The following is a 17,188-nucleotide window of genomic DNA, read 5'->3' as shown; positions in this document are numbered from 1 at the left end:
AGCTGTCTGCTCCTTTCAAAAGCAGTTAGATGTTGAAAAGAGTCTGAAAAGGTGATTATTTTTTTCTAAACAGAAGATACTGATGGAGCAATACAGCTCAAAGCAAACAGCACATGCTGGCTTGGGCAGTACCCAAGTCAATAAGTTTATTTATGCTAATAGCTAGTTTTGAGGATTTTTTTTACAGATTTTTTTTTTTTTTTTTTGCTCCTGCCAAAGGGAGCATCTGGGGGTAAAAAGCAAAAGAAAACAAACTACTGCCTTGTGGGCTGCTTTGGTGAGCATCATTTGGCAACCAGCCTCATGGCAGCACCTCCAGGGCCAGAACCATCTCCCACAGGAGCCCCGAGGAGGATCCAGCAGGGAGGAAGAGCTCCCTTTGCCCAAAAGCAGGCAGTTTGCAGAACAGATCTGCTGAAAAAAATAACGCGCTTTTAGCAAGATTGGCATTACCGAGCTCTCCTCGGGTTTGAGCGCAGCCCTAAGCCGCGGGGTTAATCCAAGCTTTGGTTGCCGCCGCTCGCTCCGAGCAGCCTGGTGCATCGCTGTAATCTCCGGCGTCGTCTCCCTGCCGGCCCCCTCGTCGGCCTGATCCCCACGGCATCTGCTGTGCACCGGGCGCAGGACAGCGGCCACCGGTGATGCAGGACAGCGGCCACCGGTGATGCAGGACAGTGGCCACCAGTGATGCTGTCTGAGGGTCCCTTCTGGCAGCTCTGGGCCCTGCGGGTACCAGCCCCAGGCTGGAAGCAGCTCGCAGGGGCGCAATGAGCCTCCCCCATCCGTTTGGGAAGGTAACACTCGGCTGTGCTCGCTCGCTGGCTCTGCATTCACTGTGCTGGGCAACAAGGCTGCCTGCTGCAACCTTACCCATGCCGAGAAACTGCCCCCGTCCCTGCCAAAATAAAACAAAAAGTAAAATAAAGAAAGTCTGCCTTGAAGCGGGACGAACCACCAAGTCCCCAGACATCTTGTAACCTCTGAACCCAGTTGCAACCTTGCAAGCCAAAAGGAAAAAACAAAGCGGGACCTAGAAGCCTTTGCAGGATGCCCAGGTCCTGCTCCGCTTACGGGTGCCAAGTGGTGCAGGAGAAGCTCCTGAAGACGCTCCCAGCTCCGTGCGGTGGCGGGAGCCGCTGGTGCCGGAGCCAAGTCAATGTTTAACCAGCGCCGGCAGACGGGGCCGAGCTGGGAAGGAGGCAGCGGAGCTGCCGGGACACTGCAGCCCGGAGAGGGGGGTCCCTCCTGCGCTGGGGCTCGTGGCTCCACAAAATGGGCCTGGGCTCCTCCAGGCCGCGCCACAGGGTGACCAAGGTGGCCCCGGCGCGAGCTGGGGGCGACTGGCCCGTCTCGCCCCACGTCTCGGCCCCGCGTGGGCGAGAAGCGTCGGAGCAGGAAAGAGCCCCCTTCCCGCGGCAGCTCCCGCCGCTCCGGGAGCCTGGGCACAGCCGAGTCGCTGCAGGTAAGAGCGGATCATTAGCGATAATAATTGCAATTAGTAATAAATAAATAATCGCTTTTGCTCCTCCCCTTTGCAACTTGTTTTGGGGAACTGTTTTGGCCAGGTCCCAGCACAAGTTGCCCTCCTGTAAACAGCCCCCCTTCCATAGCACTAAAAATGGGCATCCAGGACTGCAGGTTGTGTCTGCACGTGGCCCCTTCGCTCATTACACACCCCCCCTGCATCTGTGTTACCATGGGGCAGACCTGGATAATTACCTTAATCAGAATTAAATCCCGGGGAAGACGCTCAGCAGGTAAAACTGAGCACCTGCATCAACAACCCCCGTGTCTGACGTGAGGCTCCCGTTGCAATCCGCACGCAGAGGGAAGCAAATGCAGCCCGGGCTGGTGTTTTCCCTGCAGAGCAGGAGCCTTTCCCATGCAGGGACCAGCCGCAGCCGTTGGCAGCAGTTTCTAAATTCCCTGCATGTCCCAAGATGGGGAAGGAGGCACTAGCAAAAGCTGCCGTGCGGCTCCGTAAGGAGCGAGATGATGAGGAGGGGCCACCTGCGGCCGCGCTCAATAAATCCAGAGGGAAGGCGCCATGCAAGGCAATGAGGCTGCTCGCTTGGAGCGGGATTGGCAAACTCAGGGCTCCTCCTCCTTATTTTCCATTTCTAAAAGTGAATTTTAGATGTAAACCAAACACTGCTCAGCGTTATCGGGAATTTCTTCCTGGAAGGCCATTGGGAGCCCAGGGAAGCAAAGGCACCTCCGGCAGGAGAGCGTTCACATTCCTGAGCGGAGACCTAGGGCGAGTGCACAGCAGTGCAGGGCACACGACCAGCCCTGCAAGTGCTGCATGACAGCAAGAGCAACCACATACCCCCTTCTGGACAGTGATAATCACTGGGCATTTATCAAATGCTTATAAAAACACATATTTTATTAAAAAATATATTAAAAAGTCATTTCCTATTACATACTTCATTAGCAGAAGTGAGCATGCTCAAGAGCGCTCGAGCGATGCATTAGCTTGAGCTGCTGCCCAAATAAGCAGAGTCTCCTAGGGAAAGGGTCTTATTTAGCTTGCAAGAATTCACTGGGGCTGGCATTAAATTTTTCGCTTGCTAGTGGAGAAAATGAGCTATTTAGATGCGAGGATAAAGGAAAAAAATAGAAATTGCCAACACGTTCTGCAGTGCTGGGATCTGCTCTGCAAGTAGACGGTGCTGGGTGAGGAGGCCGCACGGAGAGGGCTGAATTTTCCTCCCCAGACGTCACCTGTGCTGGAATTTCTGCTTTCGGGCGGTCGCTGTTAATCATTGCCCGGTGCTTGGCAGAGCCGAGCGGATCCTTTCCCAGGAGAACCCGGCTGCGCTCACAAGGGGATCACGGCGCCCTCGTGGCCAGGGACTGCCCTGGGTTCCCCCCCGTAAGACAGACTCTAATTTTTTCTAGGAAGCTGGACATTAGCTGCAACAAAACAGCCTTTCCTGGGGCTTCCTAGGCCATTCCCCGCCTCAATTCCTATTTTTTTCCGCATCGGAGTGGCCAGCTTGGAGCAGGTTACATCTAGACCCACTACATATATAACCCTGCGTGTAAAACAGCCTTTAAATGCAGCAGGGCAGCAAGGAGGAATAGAAGAACCTACATTAAAAACACAGACTTTGTGCACACGTGAGCGTCCATCTGTGCAGGAGAGGCAGCAGCGCCCGCCTGGGGAGCAGTAACGAAGAACAGACCCGAGGCCACGGGCGTGTTCGGGCCCGAGTTAAAGCGCAGCCTTAATGACAGACTTGGTAGCACGTCCTCCCCGGGCACCTATTTGGTGCTGGTTGTTTTCTTGGCCAGACACGATTCCTTGGGCCGCATTGGGCACAGGCCACGGGAGAGACCAGGGAGGACACCAGGATGCTGGAGGAGGGCGCGAAGGCCAAACAAGAGCTGGGGGAGAGGCCATCGCAGGACACATCACACCACAGTAACTCATCCGTTTCTTCTCCTTTTCTAATCCCCAAGGGCCCAGACCCCTTTCCTTGAACATCATGCGGGAAACGGGAGACACCAGCATCATTAAGCAGCATCCACCTCGGAGACCTCAAGTAAGATGAGTTTGAAAAGTCTCATTGCACCAAACGATCCAGCCCCTTTGCCCATAGCGGGGCTGCCGATTCCCTGCAGGGACACACATGGGATGCCCAAATCTTAGATATATAGCTATCTGTCTATATTTATATGTATATATACACATATATATAAAGTTGGTTTGATGTTTTCATGCAATAAAATCAAGGCTCACGCTCAGAAAGTCCCCATCAATCTGCATTAGGAGCTGCATTACAGGGGCTGTGCAATTCTTGATCCTCTCAGGACAAAAGGGAGAAGAAAGTTGTTTTCTTCTCCCCTTTCCTGCGTTTTCTTTGCCTCCTCAGATTTTCCTGCACAGACCACCACCACCTTTCACGCTCTCCATCTCTTCTCTTAGCTGCCCACCTCTCAAGGTGCAAAGACGCTGGTGTTTGGCCGGCGTTGGCTTCTCTCACCCTTCCCACCTGCACAACCCTGAGCCCATGCCCGGCTCGGGAGGCTCCGTCACTCCTGCAGTCAGGACAAACCTTCTCCTCGCAGCCCTTTCCTCACCCGCAGCAGGAGCTTTGTGGCTGCCTGCAATTCCCTTCCCCAGGGCTCACCCCAACTTTCACATATCCCACCCCCTTCCCACAATCCCAGCACTTTCCAGCTCAGTCCCAGCTGCTAAAAACAAACACCCTGGGCTCTCATTTGGGCAGGACTTCCAATTAGCAATCAAGGCCTGATACCAAACCTGCTGCTGAGCCCACCCTGCTCCTCCTGCTTTGGGAATGGGGCTGCTCCAACAAGCACGGCTCATTCCCACAGCATTACACACAGCATCCCCAAAGATCTCCAAATAGCAGAGGACAAATTCTTGGCGCATGAGACACAATAGCAACCCGGCTGAACCAGGATGCCTTGCTCGGATGTGCCTTTCTGTGCTTAAAATGCCAGTCTTCCACGTGGGGTCTGGTCCTTTTAGCATAAATCAGAGAATCACAGAACGCTTAAGGTTGGAAGGGACCTCTCGAGGTCATCTAGTCCAACCCCCTGCACACGCAGGGTCACCTAGAGCTCATGGCACAGGACTGCATCCAAGCGGGTTTGAAGATCTCCAGAGAAGGAGACTCCACAACCTCTCTGGGCAGCCTGTTCCAGTGCTCTGGCACCCTCACTGTTAAAAGATTTTTCCTTTACTTCCTGATAAAGAAGATCAGAGCAACCAGATGGGGCCAGTTAAGTTCTCTCCACCTGTCTGTAGTTCTGGCCAATGCTAGGAGCTTCAGAGACACCTAAGGACATCAAATACTGAATAAAATGCCCTTCTGCTAGGCAAGAGGATAAGACGGCACCTGCAAGGAGCCTGTGACATCCCACAGATAGTTGCACATAATCAGAGTCTCCTTTAGAAAAATAATATTGGCACATAATTTTCAGTCATTGGTCTTGTTTTTCTGTTACAACTATATTTGTGTATTGTAAATACACTGATCCTATTCATTCCGGGACAAAGATGCTACTAATCCTACCCCGAGCTTCTTCCATGGGCATTAGATAGTGTCACCCACACCAGGAAAGGCCACTTGCCCTGAGGCAGTATGTGGGGTTGGAAGACCGTGTCCTCTTCAAGGACTGTCGGAGGGTTTTGGTCATGGAGTGTTTCCAGAGGAAAGTCCTGGACGACTCACGGGGAAGGAAAAAAAGGAAAAAAAAAAAAAAAAAAAAAGGGATTTTCCAGCCCGTGACACGGGTGACCTTTACCTGAAACTTCATTTTCCTGGTGGCGGCAGTGGGATCGGGAGGGATGCGCTGGCCACCTGCCTCCTTGTCACCTGGGGGATGTACCGCGATTTACAGGGACACATGCTGCCACCTAGTGTCATCTCTCGAATGAGCATAATTTCCTTTTCTTTTTAGAAAATTTTACAAAATTAGAAGATTTCCTGCAGGGGAAAGCACTGAGATGAGCTTTGGGAAATCAGTATTTTCCCCCTGGCTTCTGGATTACCTGGGTCTCTATGAGCTGCATCCTCGGGATCCTGGTGAGCGTGGCCGGTGGGGCCCGTGCCCTGGGCTTCCTAAGCAGACCATGGGGCCCGTGGCTCGTGTCTCTGCCCGTGAACCAGAGCTGTTGCTGGTTTGTGTTAGACCTGGCTTGATCGGTGAAGTCCTTGGGGCAGCGACCGTGTCCTATAGCAAGTGTGAAGACTCCCTGGCACATCGTAGCCTTTTGCCTGCGTGACGTCTTTGGGTAAAACACAGCAGAAGTGCCACTTCCCACCCAGCAGACAATTAAGAAGAATTAAAGTTGAGATCTTCTGCTCTTGGGAGAGGGAACTGTCATTTTTGGCACCTTTTCAGCACAATGCTTATGCTGAATGTAGCAGCTCCTGGAGGAAGAACTCAAGCAGGGCCCATATCTTCACCCACACCTCTGGATGCATTTGCCCTCAGGACTTAGCTTGCTTTCCCCTGAGCTGTATCTCTAAACCTTGCTCTGCACCTTTTCCTTCCAGGTTCTCATAGAAATGTCCCTCCATGCTCTTCCCTTCTCCAGAGCACATTAAAGTCCCTCCACACACCCTCCAGGAGCTCCTGGAGGATGTCCTTGGCTGGAGCTCTCATGGCTTCAGCTGGTGACTTCCCCAGAGGAGTTTGAGTGCTTCTTACCACTATTGCAGGCAAAAGGGGCTGTGCATCCTCACTGCTGTTTCTGGGAGCTGTAGCAGGACTTTGGCTGTTGGTTTGGTCTACAGCAGTGCAGGAGGGCACCAGGCACCGGTGGGGATGGACATCTCATGGTAGAGCCACGGGACTCGATGGTCGCTGCTGGTGGCTCCGCATTGCAGATGCTCTAGGGAGGGATCTTGAAGTATTTGACACTTGTGAGTGGGTGTCGGGCTGACATAACTAACGTGCCCTCAATCAATCCCAGGACATGATCCTGGGAAGGGCATAGAATTCGCTGGAATAAAAGACCTTAGCCCATATAAGGCGCAAAACCCAACCAAAAGATGCTAACTAGAGGGAAGAAAATAAATAGAAATAGAACATGGACTGCACTGTGTTTGCAGCGTAAGAGGTCAGCCTGGAAGGAGGATGCAGCAAACATTTGCTCTGCAAGTGGCTCAGTCACCAGAAGATGCTCCTTTGCCTGAAAAATCAGAACTAAATACATAGGAAACCTAAGGGAATTTTCCACTGGTGCCAGGGGGCTTTGGACCAAGTCTCTCCTGCTTTCCTGGGGTTGGTGTACTCTCAAAAGTTTGGGTTCCCCTCTTGCATTTCTTTCCTGCTTGCTTTATGCGACGCTGCTGACCTTTTCTTACCGCATCATTTCATTTATTTATAGGATGCTCAAACATCACAGCTCTGGCTTTGGCAGCAATTCAATCCATGGAGCTAAAGGGGCAGACACTCTTGTGAATGTCTCAAGAGGTCAATGTCCCACATAAAGCGTGTCAGATCTTCTTCTCAATGAAATCCTTGAGGTTGCTCCACTTAATTTTATGGAGGCCACGCTGAGCTCCCATCCTCCAAAGGAAAACAAGCAATCCCAAGCCAAGGAGTAATCCAATATCATCTAGTAGTCTGGCAGAGTTTAAGGAGATTTCTTTGTTCCTTAAAATGCAAATCCATGATCAGAGCAGTCTGTAAGGCAACGCTCTGCCTGCCTCCATTAGCCGCCTTGAAGAGCTCCTCTCACCACGAGCAGGCTCTGCTCAGTCTCAGGCCAATGCAGGGGAGATGGGTTGACCAGATGGTCAGTGCTCTGGGTCTCAGGTAGCCTCAGGTGACCTAGTAGGAGATGTTTCATTAAATCATGGTGCATCTCCATGCTTCAGTTTCTACACATCCTATTTGTCTCGTCAGCTCCGGTGTGAAGCTCTCTGGGCTGGGTTTTGCCTTCACCCCGGCTCCACATAGGCACCGTTATGGCAGACAGAATACCCATAGGGATAGAGCCAAAAGAAGAGCACAGGTTTCAGCAAGGCTTGTGTTGTTTTGCCTCTAAGCAGGAGATTCCCTGGGTTTTATCCCTTTCTGGAGCACCTCAGGAGAAGTCACTCTCTCCAAATGCTCTTTGAAGAGGCCAGTCTCCCATATTCCCAAAGCAGGGCCAGAATTCATGCTGGAAAAATGTCAAGGCAGTTGAATATCGGGCTCTGGTGTTTTTTGGCCGTGGGGAGTGCTGACCATTGCAAACCCTGGACTTGCAGAAGCTCGAGCCTGCTGCCCTTCTCGACGCTGAGGAGCTCCGGAGCCAGCGAGACGCGGCAGCGACTCCGACAGCGAAGGTGGGTGCTCGGCCGAGGGCAAACACAGCAGGGCCAGGAGGGACGACGCTGCCACCGCACTCCCTAACCCCGGGGAGTTAGAGCTGGTCTCCCTCTGAACTATATTCCGCATGTTCAGTGACTTGGTTGCTGATGCTGCTGCCCCTTGTGCGAATGCAGAACCTTTTGCAGACTAAGCTTCTGCTATGTCTATCCAGACCTCCAAGAGTTTGCTGAAAATTGAGGTTGTCTTTTGAACTCTTTATCTCAAAGGCCTTAAGGATTGAGGGTCCCCAGAGCTGCAAGATAACCTGCAAGTGCTGTGAACACGTGAGATATATTTCTGCAAGCTGGAGATGCAGGAAAACGCTGCCTTATGGGCTTATATCCCTTACAGGCTCTGGAGAAGAGGGGACAGGCCCTGAGACAGCTCCCTGGCAGACGGCAGCACTTGCACAAGCTGCGAATGCTCGACTTGAACCGCAGGCGCCAGGAGGTGAGGCCGAGACGTGGGCGCTTTCTGACGTATTTGGGTCATTTCTGGGTATTTGCCCCTTGCCTTCAAACACAGGTGGGGAGGTGAAACCACCCGCTTCTGCCTCACTTTGCACAGCAATGTCCACACAGGCGACTATAGACGATTTTGCCCATTTTTGTGGGTCCTCACTCTGTTCATGACCTGGGCCAAATCTGTGCAGCATCCCCTGCCACAGGCTCCAGCTGAAAATGTGCATCCAGATGCTGTTTTCCCTCCCAAAGCGCTTGGATACCTGCACGTGACAGAGCCCTGCGTGACTCAGTGGGGTCAAGCAGATTCCTATCCGCAGGCTTCTTTGTATTTCTTTTTAATTCAGTAGTCACTGGGCCACAGAGTAGTTGAACTCAGTAGTTTTCTTCTGCCCTAGGAAAAGTTCAGTAATTATTTCTGCTTTTTCAAAACTTTGCCCTCATTCGACAGTTGCCCATGGAGTAACCAAAACAGCTCAGCCCAGGTCATGTTCTGTCATGTACCTCATCTGGCAATTACGATTTGCCCTGGTTAAACTACTCAACTGCATAATTATTTTCAGCACCAGCCCCTTAATGACATGCCACGCTGAGCTGTTAAAACGTGCTTGCTCCTCTGTTGCTTGTGTTGATGACTCATTTGCAAACCCAGGCTGAGCTGAAGAGAAATCTCCACAGGGAAGCAAAAATCAATAAACAAAAAATCAAGGAATTCAACCCGAAGAAAGTCCTTGGCAACCTCCAGAGAGGCAGCAGCTCTGAAAGTCAAGACCTCATTCCTGCTGAGCCCAATCAGACTTTCCATGGAGGTGGTGGTAAGTAGAGTAATTTCCCAAAGAAGAGATGTGCAACTTGCTAGCAGTTTGAGCATCATCAAATAAGTTTCCCTGTGGAAGCTGTTTCCACTGCTCCAGCTCCTGCAGCGACATGGTGCAAGGTTGAAAGCACTTAAGGCACAAGACAAACTCCTGAGTGTCTCTCAGCCAGGCACGAACCTCTGGGCTGCTGCCCTTAAAAGATCTCACTAAATCCCCCCACTGTGGAATGTTATAGGGGCATAAAAACAAAGTCATTAGGCCCAGGTCCCTGCAAGACCAAGTGTTCACAGACAGAAGCGTCCTTGGGTTGCCCCATATGTGGAAAGATGGCTGTATATAAAAACATAGATGGGAATTGCTGAAGCTTCTTCAATTTTAATGTCCAAGGCATTAAGGAGAAGGAAAAAGGCTTAAGGTTCAATCTTTGCAGCAGGATTTCCCCTTACCGAGCTGCACACACGTCCGTGTCTGAGCGTCCATCCATGCAGAGTGTGACAATATCATAGGGTGTCCTGATTAAAACAAGTCCCCAATTTCCCTTCAAGCAGGAGAAATACGTTACAGCAAACAGACAAGTTTAGCTGGGGAGCCAAGCTGAGCCCACTGCAAAGACAGCGATGTCCCCGCGTCGGCACCGAGCCAATTCCCATTCCAGGGGGAGCTCCGGGATGCCGCCGTGCCGAGCGGCCGTGCGGCTGCAGTAATTGCTGTGTACACAATTATGAGATTCCCGAGCAAAGCAGAGGAGGGCAAGTGATGAAACCACCAGCTCAGCTTGTCAGCTAACGTCAGGCAGGTTGGGCTTCAAAGGAGCTATTGCACCACAGCGCTTTAGCTGTGGCCCGATTTGGCTTTGGAGGAAGAAGAAAGCCACCTCCCTTTGCAGCAAAAGGAAAAATAGGATGATTTTGAGATTGACAGTTATTTTTTGTGATCCTACAAGTCTGATGCTTGGAAGAATAGTCAGCTTTTTCCCTCCTCCTTGGCAGACAGGAAGCCCCGAAGGGCAGTGCCCACTGGCCCTGGGCTAGCACGGAGATGCCCGGCTAGTGGTGGCCGTTTAGGGACTTCCAAGGATCAACTTCTTTCCCTCTGACACAGGGAAAGAAACTTGCACATCCCTGCATGTGGCCTCCTTCAGGCCTCTGCCGTGCCTGTACCTGCGGACTGCAACCTGTGCTGAGAGCACGAGCAGGAGAAGAAGGAGCAGAAGAGCTTGGCAGGGCGATTGTAACTGGTGAAGAGATGTGGAAAAGCAAACGCTCCCTGCACACCCTTGTCCTTCAGGGTTGTGATGCTCCACACTAAACGGAACTTGCCCTTATTATAGTTGCTATTGATGACAGAAGAACACAGATTTTTGGGGGGTGCCGTGTATTCCAGTAAAAACTATGTGCTAGCAAAACCCAGCCTTCCTCCAACCTGCAGTACCTGCAACACGCGTTATCTAGGCAGACCACGGTCTCTCTAGATGCTTTATGTGTGACCAGAGTGCCTGAAGGCCAAGGAGATGTGTCCTGGCCCTCAACGGTGGGGGGATTTCCCATTTGGTCACATTCCAGGATGAAATGAAGTTGTCCAACAGCTTTCAGGACACCAGGAATCCACCCTGCTAGGGAGGCCCAGGCAATAAAAGGAGAAAGGGCTGTATGAGGAACAGCTGTCACAGATTTGCTCCTGGCTTAATCCCTCCCTGTCCGCAGCGCTGTTGGATTCCTGTGCATGCTACAGCCTCTGGATGGGTGCCCGCTCTTATATGAGCATGGGGTGAATGTTACAGTCACTTAGGTTACTCACTTTTTAGGTCTAGCTTCATATGGAAACTTCTTCCCACTGCTCAGTGCCAGGCAATTTCCTTCAGAGCTTTCCATCCCTTTGGGGTTGCGTATTTAACCGGGTGAAACGTTCCTGGTTAGGTGGTTTCCAGCCATCGTTTGCTCTTGATGTCTGGTGTGGAAATGCATCACATTCATTCAGAGCCACATCCACTTTTACCGGTGTCAGATCTCAGCCTCTCTCAGACCCCAGACATAATCCTGACTATGTTGTGCTTGGTCCTGACCAGCCCAGAGCATCTCTGTTGGTCGGGCAGGGATCTTCCAGGGAATTCCTTACACAAATCCAGCTGCCATGGCCATTTCCAGCTAAGCACTAGGGAACTGACCAGGCAGCTCAGCAAAATTAAGACATATTTCTAATTTCTTCCCTTTCGTTCTCCAAGGAAATACATGGGATAGACGATCCTCAGAGCAACATAGCAGCGTTGAATCTTCTCCAAGCAAGAGTAAAGTTGACATGTGGTTCTGCCGGGAGCAGCCTGCAAGAGACCTGTTCTGGGATAGCTCCAGCACTGGCTCAGAGGACTGGGAAAGGGAAGGGAAGACATTTTATCACAGACGGACCCTTGTGAGAACCAAGACAGAGAAGATTCCTCTGTTCGATGAGTTTATCTTGGATAAAGAGTAGTGGTGGCGTGTTGTGGGGTGACCCCCTGGCTGGGTATGCTGCTGGTATGGACACGGTGCTTGCAGTAAGCAGAATTCCTGTAAGCAGGAGTCAGTGGGAAGGGCTACTGGGAAAAAACAGGAGCTCCTGGACACGCAGTGAAAATGACTGAATGAAAATATCTGGAAAAGAGATGGCTTGGGCTGAGCAACAGTAAAGTGAGGGGTGGAGGGAGAAGGTTGGCAAAACAAACTACCAAAAGCTTGAAAACGTTCTGGGTACCCCCAATTATTAAGTTCAACTTGAAATGAAATGCTCTGCTTCCCTTCGGAACATTTAACTTGAACTTCCCGTTTAGCTTTTCCTTTTTTCAAACCTTATGTCCTTTTCTGAACAACAAAAATCAATTTCCAAAAGCAAAGGTAAAATGATTGGCTTAGGGCACCTTTAAGATAAATATTCTGGCATTTCTAAAATTCCCTTTTATGTATGTTTTTCTAATCCCCACCTCCACCCCCACTACCAGGCACTACCAGTAATACACACGCAGTCTTCAGCACTAAGCTCTAGTTTTATAAATATTCTTCTGAAAAAGCTGCCCTTTCTTCACTTGTTTTTTCTGCTCAAGTTCATCACTGTGCAGTGACTGGTGGAAATGGAGGGGTTTGTAACATCTCACACATCCCTGTGTCCTGTGTGAGCAACGTGCTGGTCTGGGCTACTGCATCTACGGGATGGGGCATCTCCCTGCCTGTAGCCACCTGACAGCCCCAAGGATATTCAGTGTGATAGTTTCATAAAGGGTATTAGACATGTCAAAGAGACCCTTACAGTTTCCCCTAAGCTGTATTTTTCATAAATTTCTCTATTTTTCAATATAAAATTGTTCCTTATTTGAGACACAACGTTGTCCATTTCTCTTGTCTTCTATCTAGGTATCTTTGCCAGGCTGTAGATGTGCATGAATGAAGGAACAGAATAAGTCATCTGGGGATTCTCTGGGATTTCAGATATGCACGGAAGCTATTTTGCTGTGGAGGGAGCAGACTGCCAGTCCTGATGCTGGCATTGACTCTTCCTGCTTTGCTTTTGCTTCCCTTTGCTGCTTGTCTCACTGAGTCACTTTCCACCCAGTCTCTCTGAAACCCACCACAGGGGAAAAAGCTCTTTAGATTAAATGTTGGCCTCTAGACTGGCCATCAGCTAAGACCAGGTAGACATTGCACATCCACATCCATGCGTGGGAGAACAGGTACTGCAGCGACTTTTCCAAGTATATGAGAAGAAGGGAATCAGGTCCTTTCTCCTTCCCCGCTCACCAAGTGTTCAGCACAAGAGAGGAACCCGCTAGAGAACAGACAAATATCATTACTGTCACAGCAGCTTTCAATTCCAGCAGCTGGAAATATATTTTTTGTCCAAAGCAGGCCATGCAGAAGGACTGGATCTAGAGTTCCTTCTCAGTTTTCCAGGACAGTGGAGAGCTGGGATATCTCAGGTCAGGTGAACCACATCCTGCATCACTCTTCTGAACACAACCTTGCTCCCACAAAGTTCTCGGATGTGTCTGCATGGCATCCTCAGATTCCTGGGCTGTGGAGAAAAAGAACAGGACAGACATTTTTATGCATAATGAGGGGAAGTAGAATCCCATGGCTTGGTGTCAATGGGAATTACTGAGGTTTTTTTTGCCTCTGCCAGGGCCATTGAAAAAAAATAGGCAAAGCAGGAGCTGGAAATCCCAGCCAAAACCCAGAATCTACGTTGGAGCCTCTAGCACAGCTGCCCAGCTTCTGTGTCCTGGTTGCATCTCAGCATGCATGGCCCATTCCAGCATATCTGCAAACTTCATGGAGGAAACTGCTCTTTGGAGAAAGCCACATGTAATTTCACTGAAAGGCCAAGAAAACAAGCCCCACGACCGAGAAGGAGAAATAACCAAATTGATTTTAATGAGAAAGGAGAACTGCTAGTGGCTAATGAGACTGTGTCTGGATTCTGCATTTTTAAAAAATGCCCCTGAGAACTTTGCTCATAAACATGGTCATCATGCATGATCTGCAAGTGCTGGGAGAGCTTTGAATTCGATGCTGAGGGTATGCTGCAAAGGTCAATGATTTAATGGGCTGTAACAATTAATCTGGCACTTGTCTATACACCTGTCCTCTTAATGGTTTGACATATCTCCCTTCTGTGTTCCCATCTGCCAACAATTAAGCTATAATTGGTGAGAATGCAATTTATCTCCAATAGAGTTGATTAGTTTTCCAATGGTGATATTGCCAGTGTGCGGGAACAGTGCTGCACACAGAGAAGAGTACGTGGACCAGTCAATCCCTATCACGTACTGCACAGAGAAGAGACTCTGAGCATTAATTTATCAAATTAGAGTGCACGAAATTTGCTCTTATGGAGGCAATAAAAACAGCAACCCTGCTTTCTACTTCTGCTGCTCCAAATTGTTTGATTATGCTGCTTTCAATTGTATTAATTCATCATAACCCACAGAGAAACAGACAGCAACTCATTCTCCTCTAATGTTTTCTAACATCCTTCCAGAGACTGGAAATGGAAGCGTTGTCTTTATTACTACAGGTGAGGTTTCGACTTTTCTACAAATTACAAATCACAGAAGTGGGGAAAAAAATTGATGTGCTGCAACTCAGCAGTGAAGATTTTACAGAAATGTTTGCCTTTCAACAGCTCCCACTTTCGAATGCTTATTTCCATCTCATCATTTTAAGAGTGTGTCATTATAGTCAGCTATCTGGAGGATGAAATTTGCCACTCAATGTAGCCAGCTACTCTGTGGCACTGATCCCACAAAGATTTAATGCAATTCATAAGCAACAGAAACCAGTATCTCTGTTGCGGCTGAGCCCCTCTGCCTTGACCCCCAATATCAAGAGGGTGCATCTATATCGAGGCCATATTTGTAAGTTTGTGCATCCCTCCATGCAATGATTTTTTACAAGGAGAGATCGTGCAATGGGGCAGACTCTGCATTAGCAGGAGCAATGACTACTTATTCATTTAGCAAATAACCTCTCTGGTCACAGCACTACTGGCTGAAAGAGAAGTTATGGCCTACTGTAGTACAGAAATGCATTTGTAATTATCTAATTACCAAGTGCATTTACCATGGACCAAATGAAACTTGATTTCCTAGTGCAAATGACCATCATTTGAAGTCAACATGTACGGTCAGTACCTGCGACCAAGACACTCCAGATGTTTCCTCCTTCAGGTGCATGAGTGGGATGGTCTATCTGGCAGCCCTGGGGCAGGATGGGTTTTAAAGGGTAAGGACTAGACCCTGAGAAGAAGAATTTTTTGGGTGCAATATGCATGGAAATAGAGTGGGATTTGACTGACCTAATTCTAAGAGACATCTGCAGGGGGTGACATTTCCCCCATCTTGAGATGGGATGGATGCTCTCTGGAGAGGACACGCTCTCTGCACCAGCTATAATGGTGCTTGTCCAGCTTATACAGAGGAACTAGAGTTGGGATGCAGGATGCTCAGCCTCGATGCAGCACCTTCAAAGAATCAATGTTGTCATTTTTCATCCAGTTCCAAGGAACAGAGATATTATTCAGTTTATGGCAGGGTATCAGCAAATGGCCTGGCCCTAAAGCAAGAGTAGATGTTGTTAGGACAGGCTGCTGCCCTGAAGCACAAGGGCATTTGATCTTCCCAGTGAAACGGGTGTAAGATGCTTTTGCAGCTGTTGGTGACATGGCAAAAGCAACCTAAGTTCCTTGTCCTCTAGCTCAGGATTAGCTGAACTGGTTTTGCTGACAACTGGGCAACATCAGCACTGGTGGCTAATGCCTGGCAAAGTTATTTTCAACGAAACCTGCAGCTCGTGACTGGAAATGTGGATGAACCTTGCCTCTGCATTGCAGACAGCAGACGCTGCTTCACAGAACTTAGGGCTAATGCTGCCATTGCTACAACAGCTCTACGATTGCTCCTGAGCTGGAAAATGGGTTACTTACACTTACTCAAGAAAGGTGTTAAGTAAATAGAGTTGAACAACGCTCAAAGCCACACTAACTGGATCTCACCAAATAGCCTGGATTAATGAGATTATCTCCTCTTCCTGAGCTCTGCCCCAGCTGGTGCTTAGAGTATTGGAGCTCCTCAGGAATGCAAGTCTTCAGCATCGGGCAACATCCCCCCTTTCCCAAAACACACATGCACACACACGAAAGCAGGAACACCATCATCAAAGACACTGGGATATATTCGCTAGCCTTCCTAAAGATTAAATCTCCAGTGACTCGCTCGAAGGTGTGGGGTAGGCACCTGGGACTGTCACAAGCTTCTTGCACAAAGCTGCAAGAGAAAAGAGCCCAAGTATATCGACTTGAGCAGCTCCGTTTCGGCTTGTACATGAAGACTGAAGTATTATCACCAGGTTGAAAAACATCAACCTCAGCAAGTTTGGGGTTGTCTAAGTCAGTACCTTCAGATTATGCAGCATTAGCACAGCCCTAAACCATCTGCACCCCCCACATTGGAAGCAGTGACTCCAGATGATGGTGCAGAGGCCACAAGATGAATAAAGAGGAAACCTGAGGCACACTGCCCAGCAGGCTGGGGTGGCTCTTCAGGAGCTTTTCTCTCCTTTCCCCAGCAGGGATTATTTGGATTGCAAAACTGTTTGGGGTCTTTGGGCAGTTCCTCCCGCCATTCCCATATTTCTCCTCCCAGATCCTGTTTCTCTTCCAGGTATCTTGCCCTGCAGGCCCTGCTGGATGCTGCCTTTCTGGGATGTCCCCTTCTTCCTGACAGTTTACTGCAAGGATCCTGGGCCTAGGGGTAGGTTACCCATGAAAGCCCCTTTTCCCGCAGGAGCAGGAGAAATGCTGATTCCTTGGATAGTGCAAAGGTTGTAGGTTTTTGCCATCTACTGACATGTTGTGGGAATGTTGCATCTTGCAGATTCCTGCAGGAAGGCTGAACCGTGCCCTGGCTCTGTGTGACCACAGTGCAACCTGCACCCTCCAAGAGGCTTTCCCAGCACCTCCCAGAGAGGGTGGCAATGAGAGCAACCAGCTGGAGAAGCCAGGGCCTCCCTCCCTGCTCCAGGGAGGGCACAGACCAGTTACTCCATTCACCGAGGCAAAACCAGGCATCTCCTCAAAAATAACCAAGGATCTGGCCATGCACTCACCAAACACTTGGAGGATGTGTGCAATGACAACAGCAAGCCCATAGCACAGGAAACATCCTTAATGCATCATATGGATGGTAGAAGCGTGTCTTTAACATGTGCAATATATATCCTTCAGCAGAAGAGCCGTGCCCCTTGCTTGAGCACTGCTTAAGCATCACTTAAATCCTGTTTTGAAGGCTGAGGAAAGGCATGAAGCTAATAGTGCTAAATCACTGCTCAGCATTAAACCTTGCTTCCCTAAGGGAGCTTAGGGTGCAAACGTGTCTCCTGCCAGAGACTTTGCACCGGGGCCATCGCTGTAGCAGGACTTTATGGAGTCCTCGCCCTGTTGCGGGGTTTCAGTTAAGCTCAGCTAAGCCAATATCTCCCCATGCTTAACAGATACACACTTTTGGCCTCCCAACAACTCTTAAACAAAATATGAGCCCTTACA

The 17,188-nt window shown here is 49.7% G+C and overlaps 1 protein-coding gene across 1 annotated transcript; it reads left to right on the top strand.

Moving 5' to 3' along the window:
• Positions 1-1,272: 1,272 nt before the first annotated feature.
• CCDC198 (coiled-coil domain containing 198) lies at positions 1,273-11,590 on the top strand. Its single transcript, XM_088539754.1, has 6 exons — positions 1,273-1,462; positions 3,469-3,551; positions 7,743-7,820; positions 8,197-8,295; positions 8,959-9,121; positions 11,346-11,590. Exons 1-6 carry the CDS (start codon positions 1,273-1,275, stop codon positions 11,588-11,590), a joined length of 858 nt encoding a protein of 285 aa, XP_088395880.1.
• Positions 11,591-17,188: the final 5,598 nt, after the last annotated feature.

This window comes from Tinamus guttatus, unplaced genomic scaffold, assembly GCF_059628265.1.
Source record: "Tinamus guttatus ecotype Peru unplaced genomic scaffold, ASM5962826v1 Tinamus_guttatus_pri_ptg000048l, whole genome shotgun sequence".
NCBI classification, from domain to species: domain Eukaryota; kingdom Metazoa; phylum Chordata; class Aves; order Tinamiformes; family Tinamidae; genus Tinamus; species Tinamus guttatus.
This window is presented reverse-complemented; position numbering and strand designations above follow the sequence as displayed.

Bases quoted from the DNA above. Each gene is read 5' to 3' on its own strand.
- CCDC198 (XM_088539754.1), top strand. From the start codon at position 1,273: ATGGGCCTGGGCTCCTCCAGGCCGCGCCACAGGGTGACCAAGGTGGCC. The intron at 7,821-8,196 runs GTGGGTGCTCGG...TATCCCTTACAG, and splicing joins CAGCGACTCCGACAGCGAAG to GCTCTGGAGAAGAGGGGACA. The intron at 9,122-11,345 runs GTAAGTAGAGTA...TCGTTCTCCAAG, and splicing joins GACTTTCCATGGAGGTGGTG to GAAATACATGGGATAGACGA.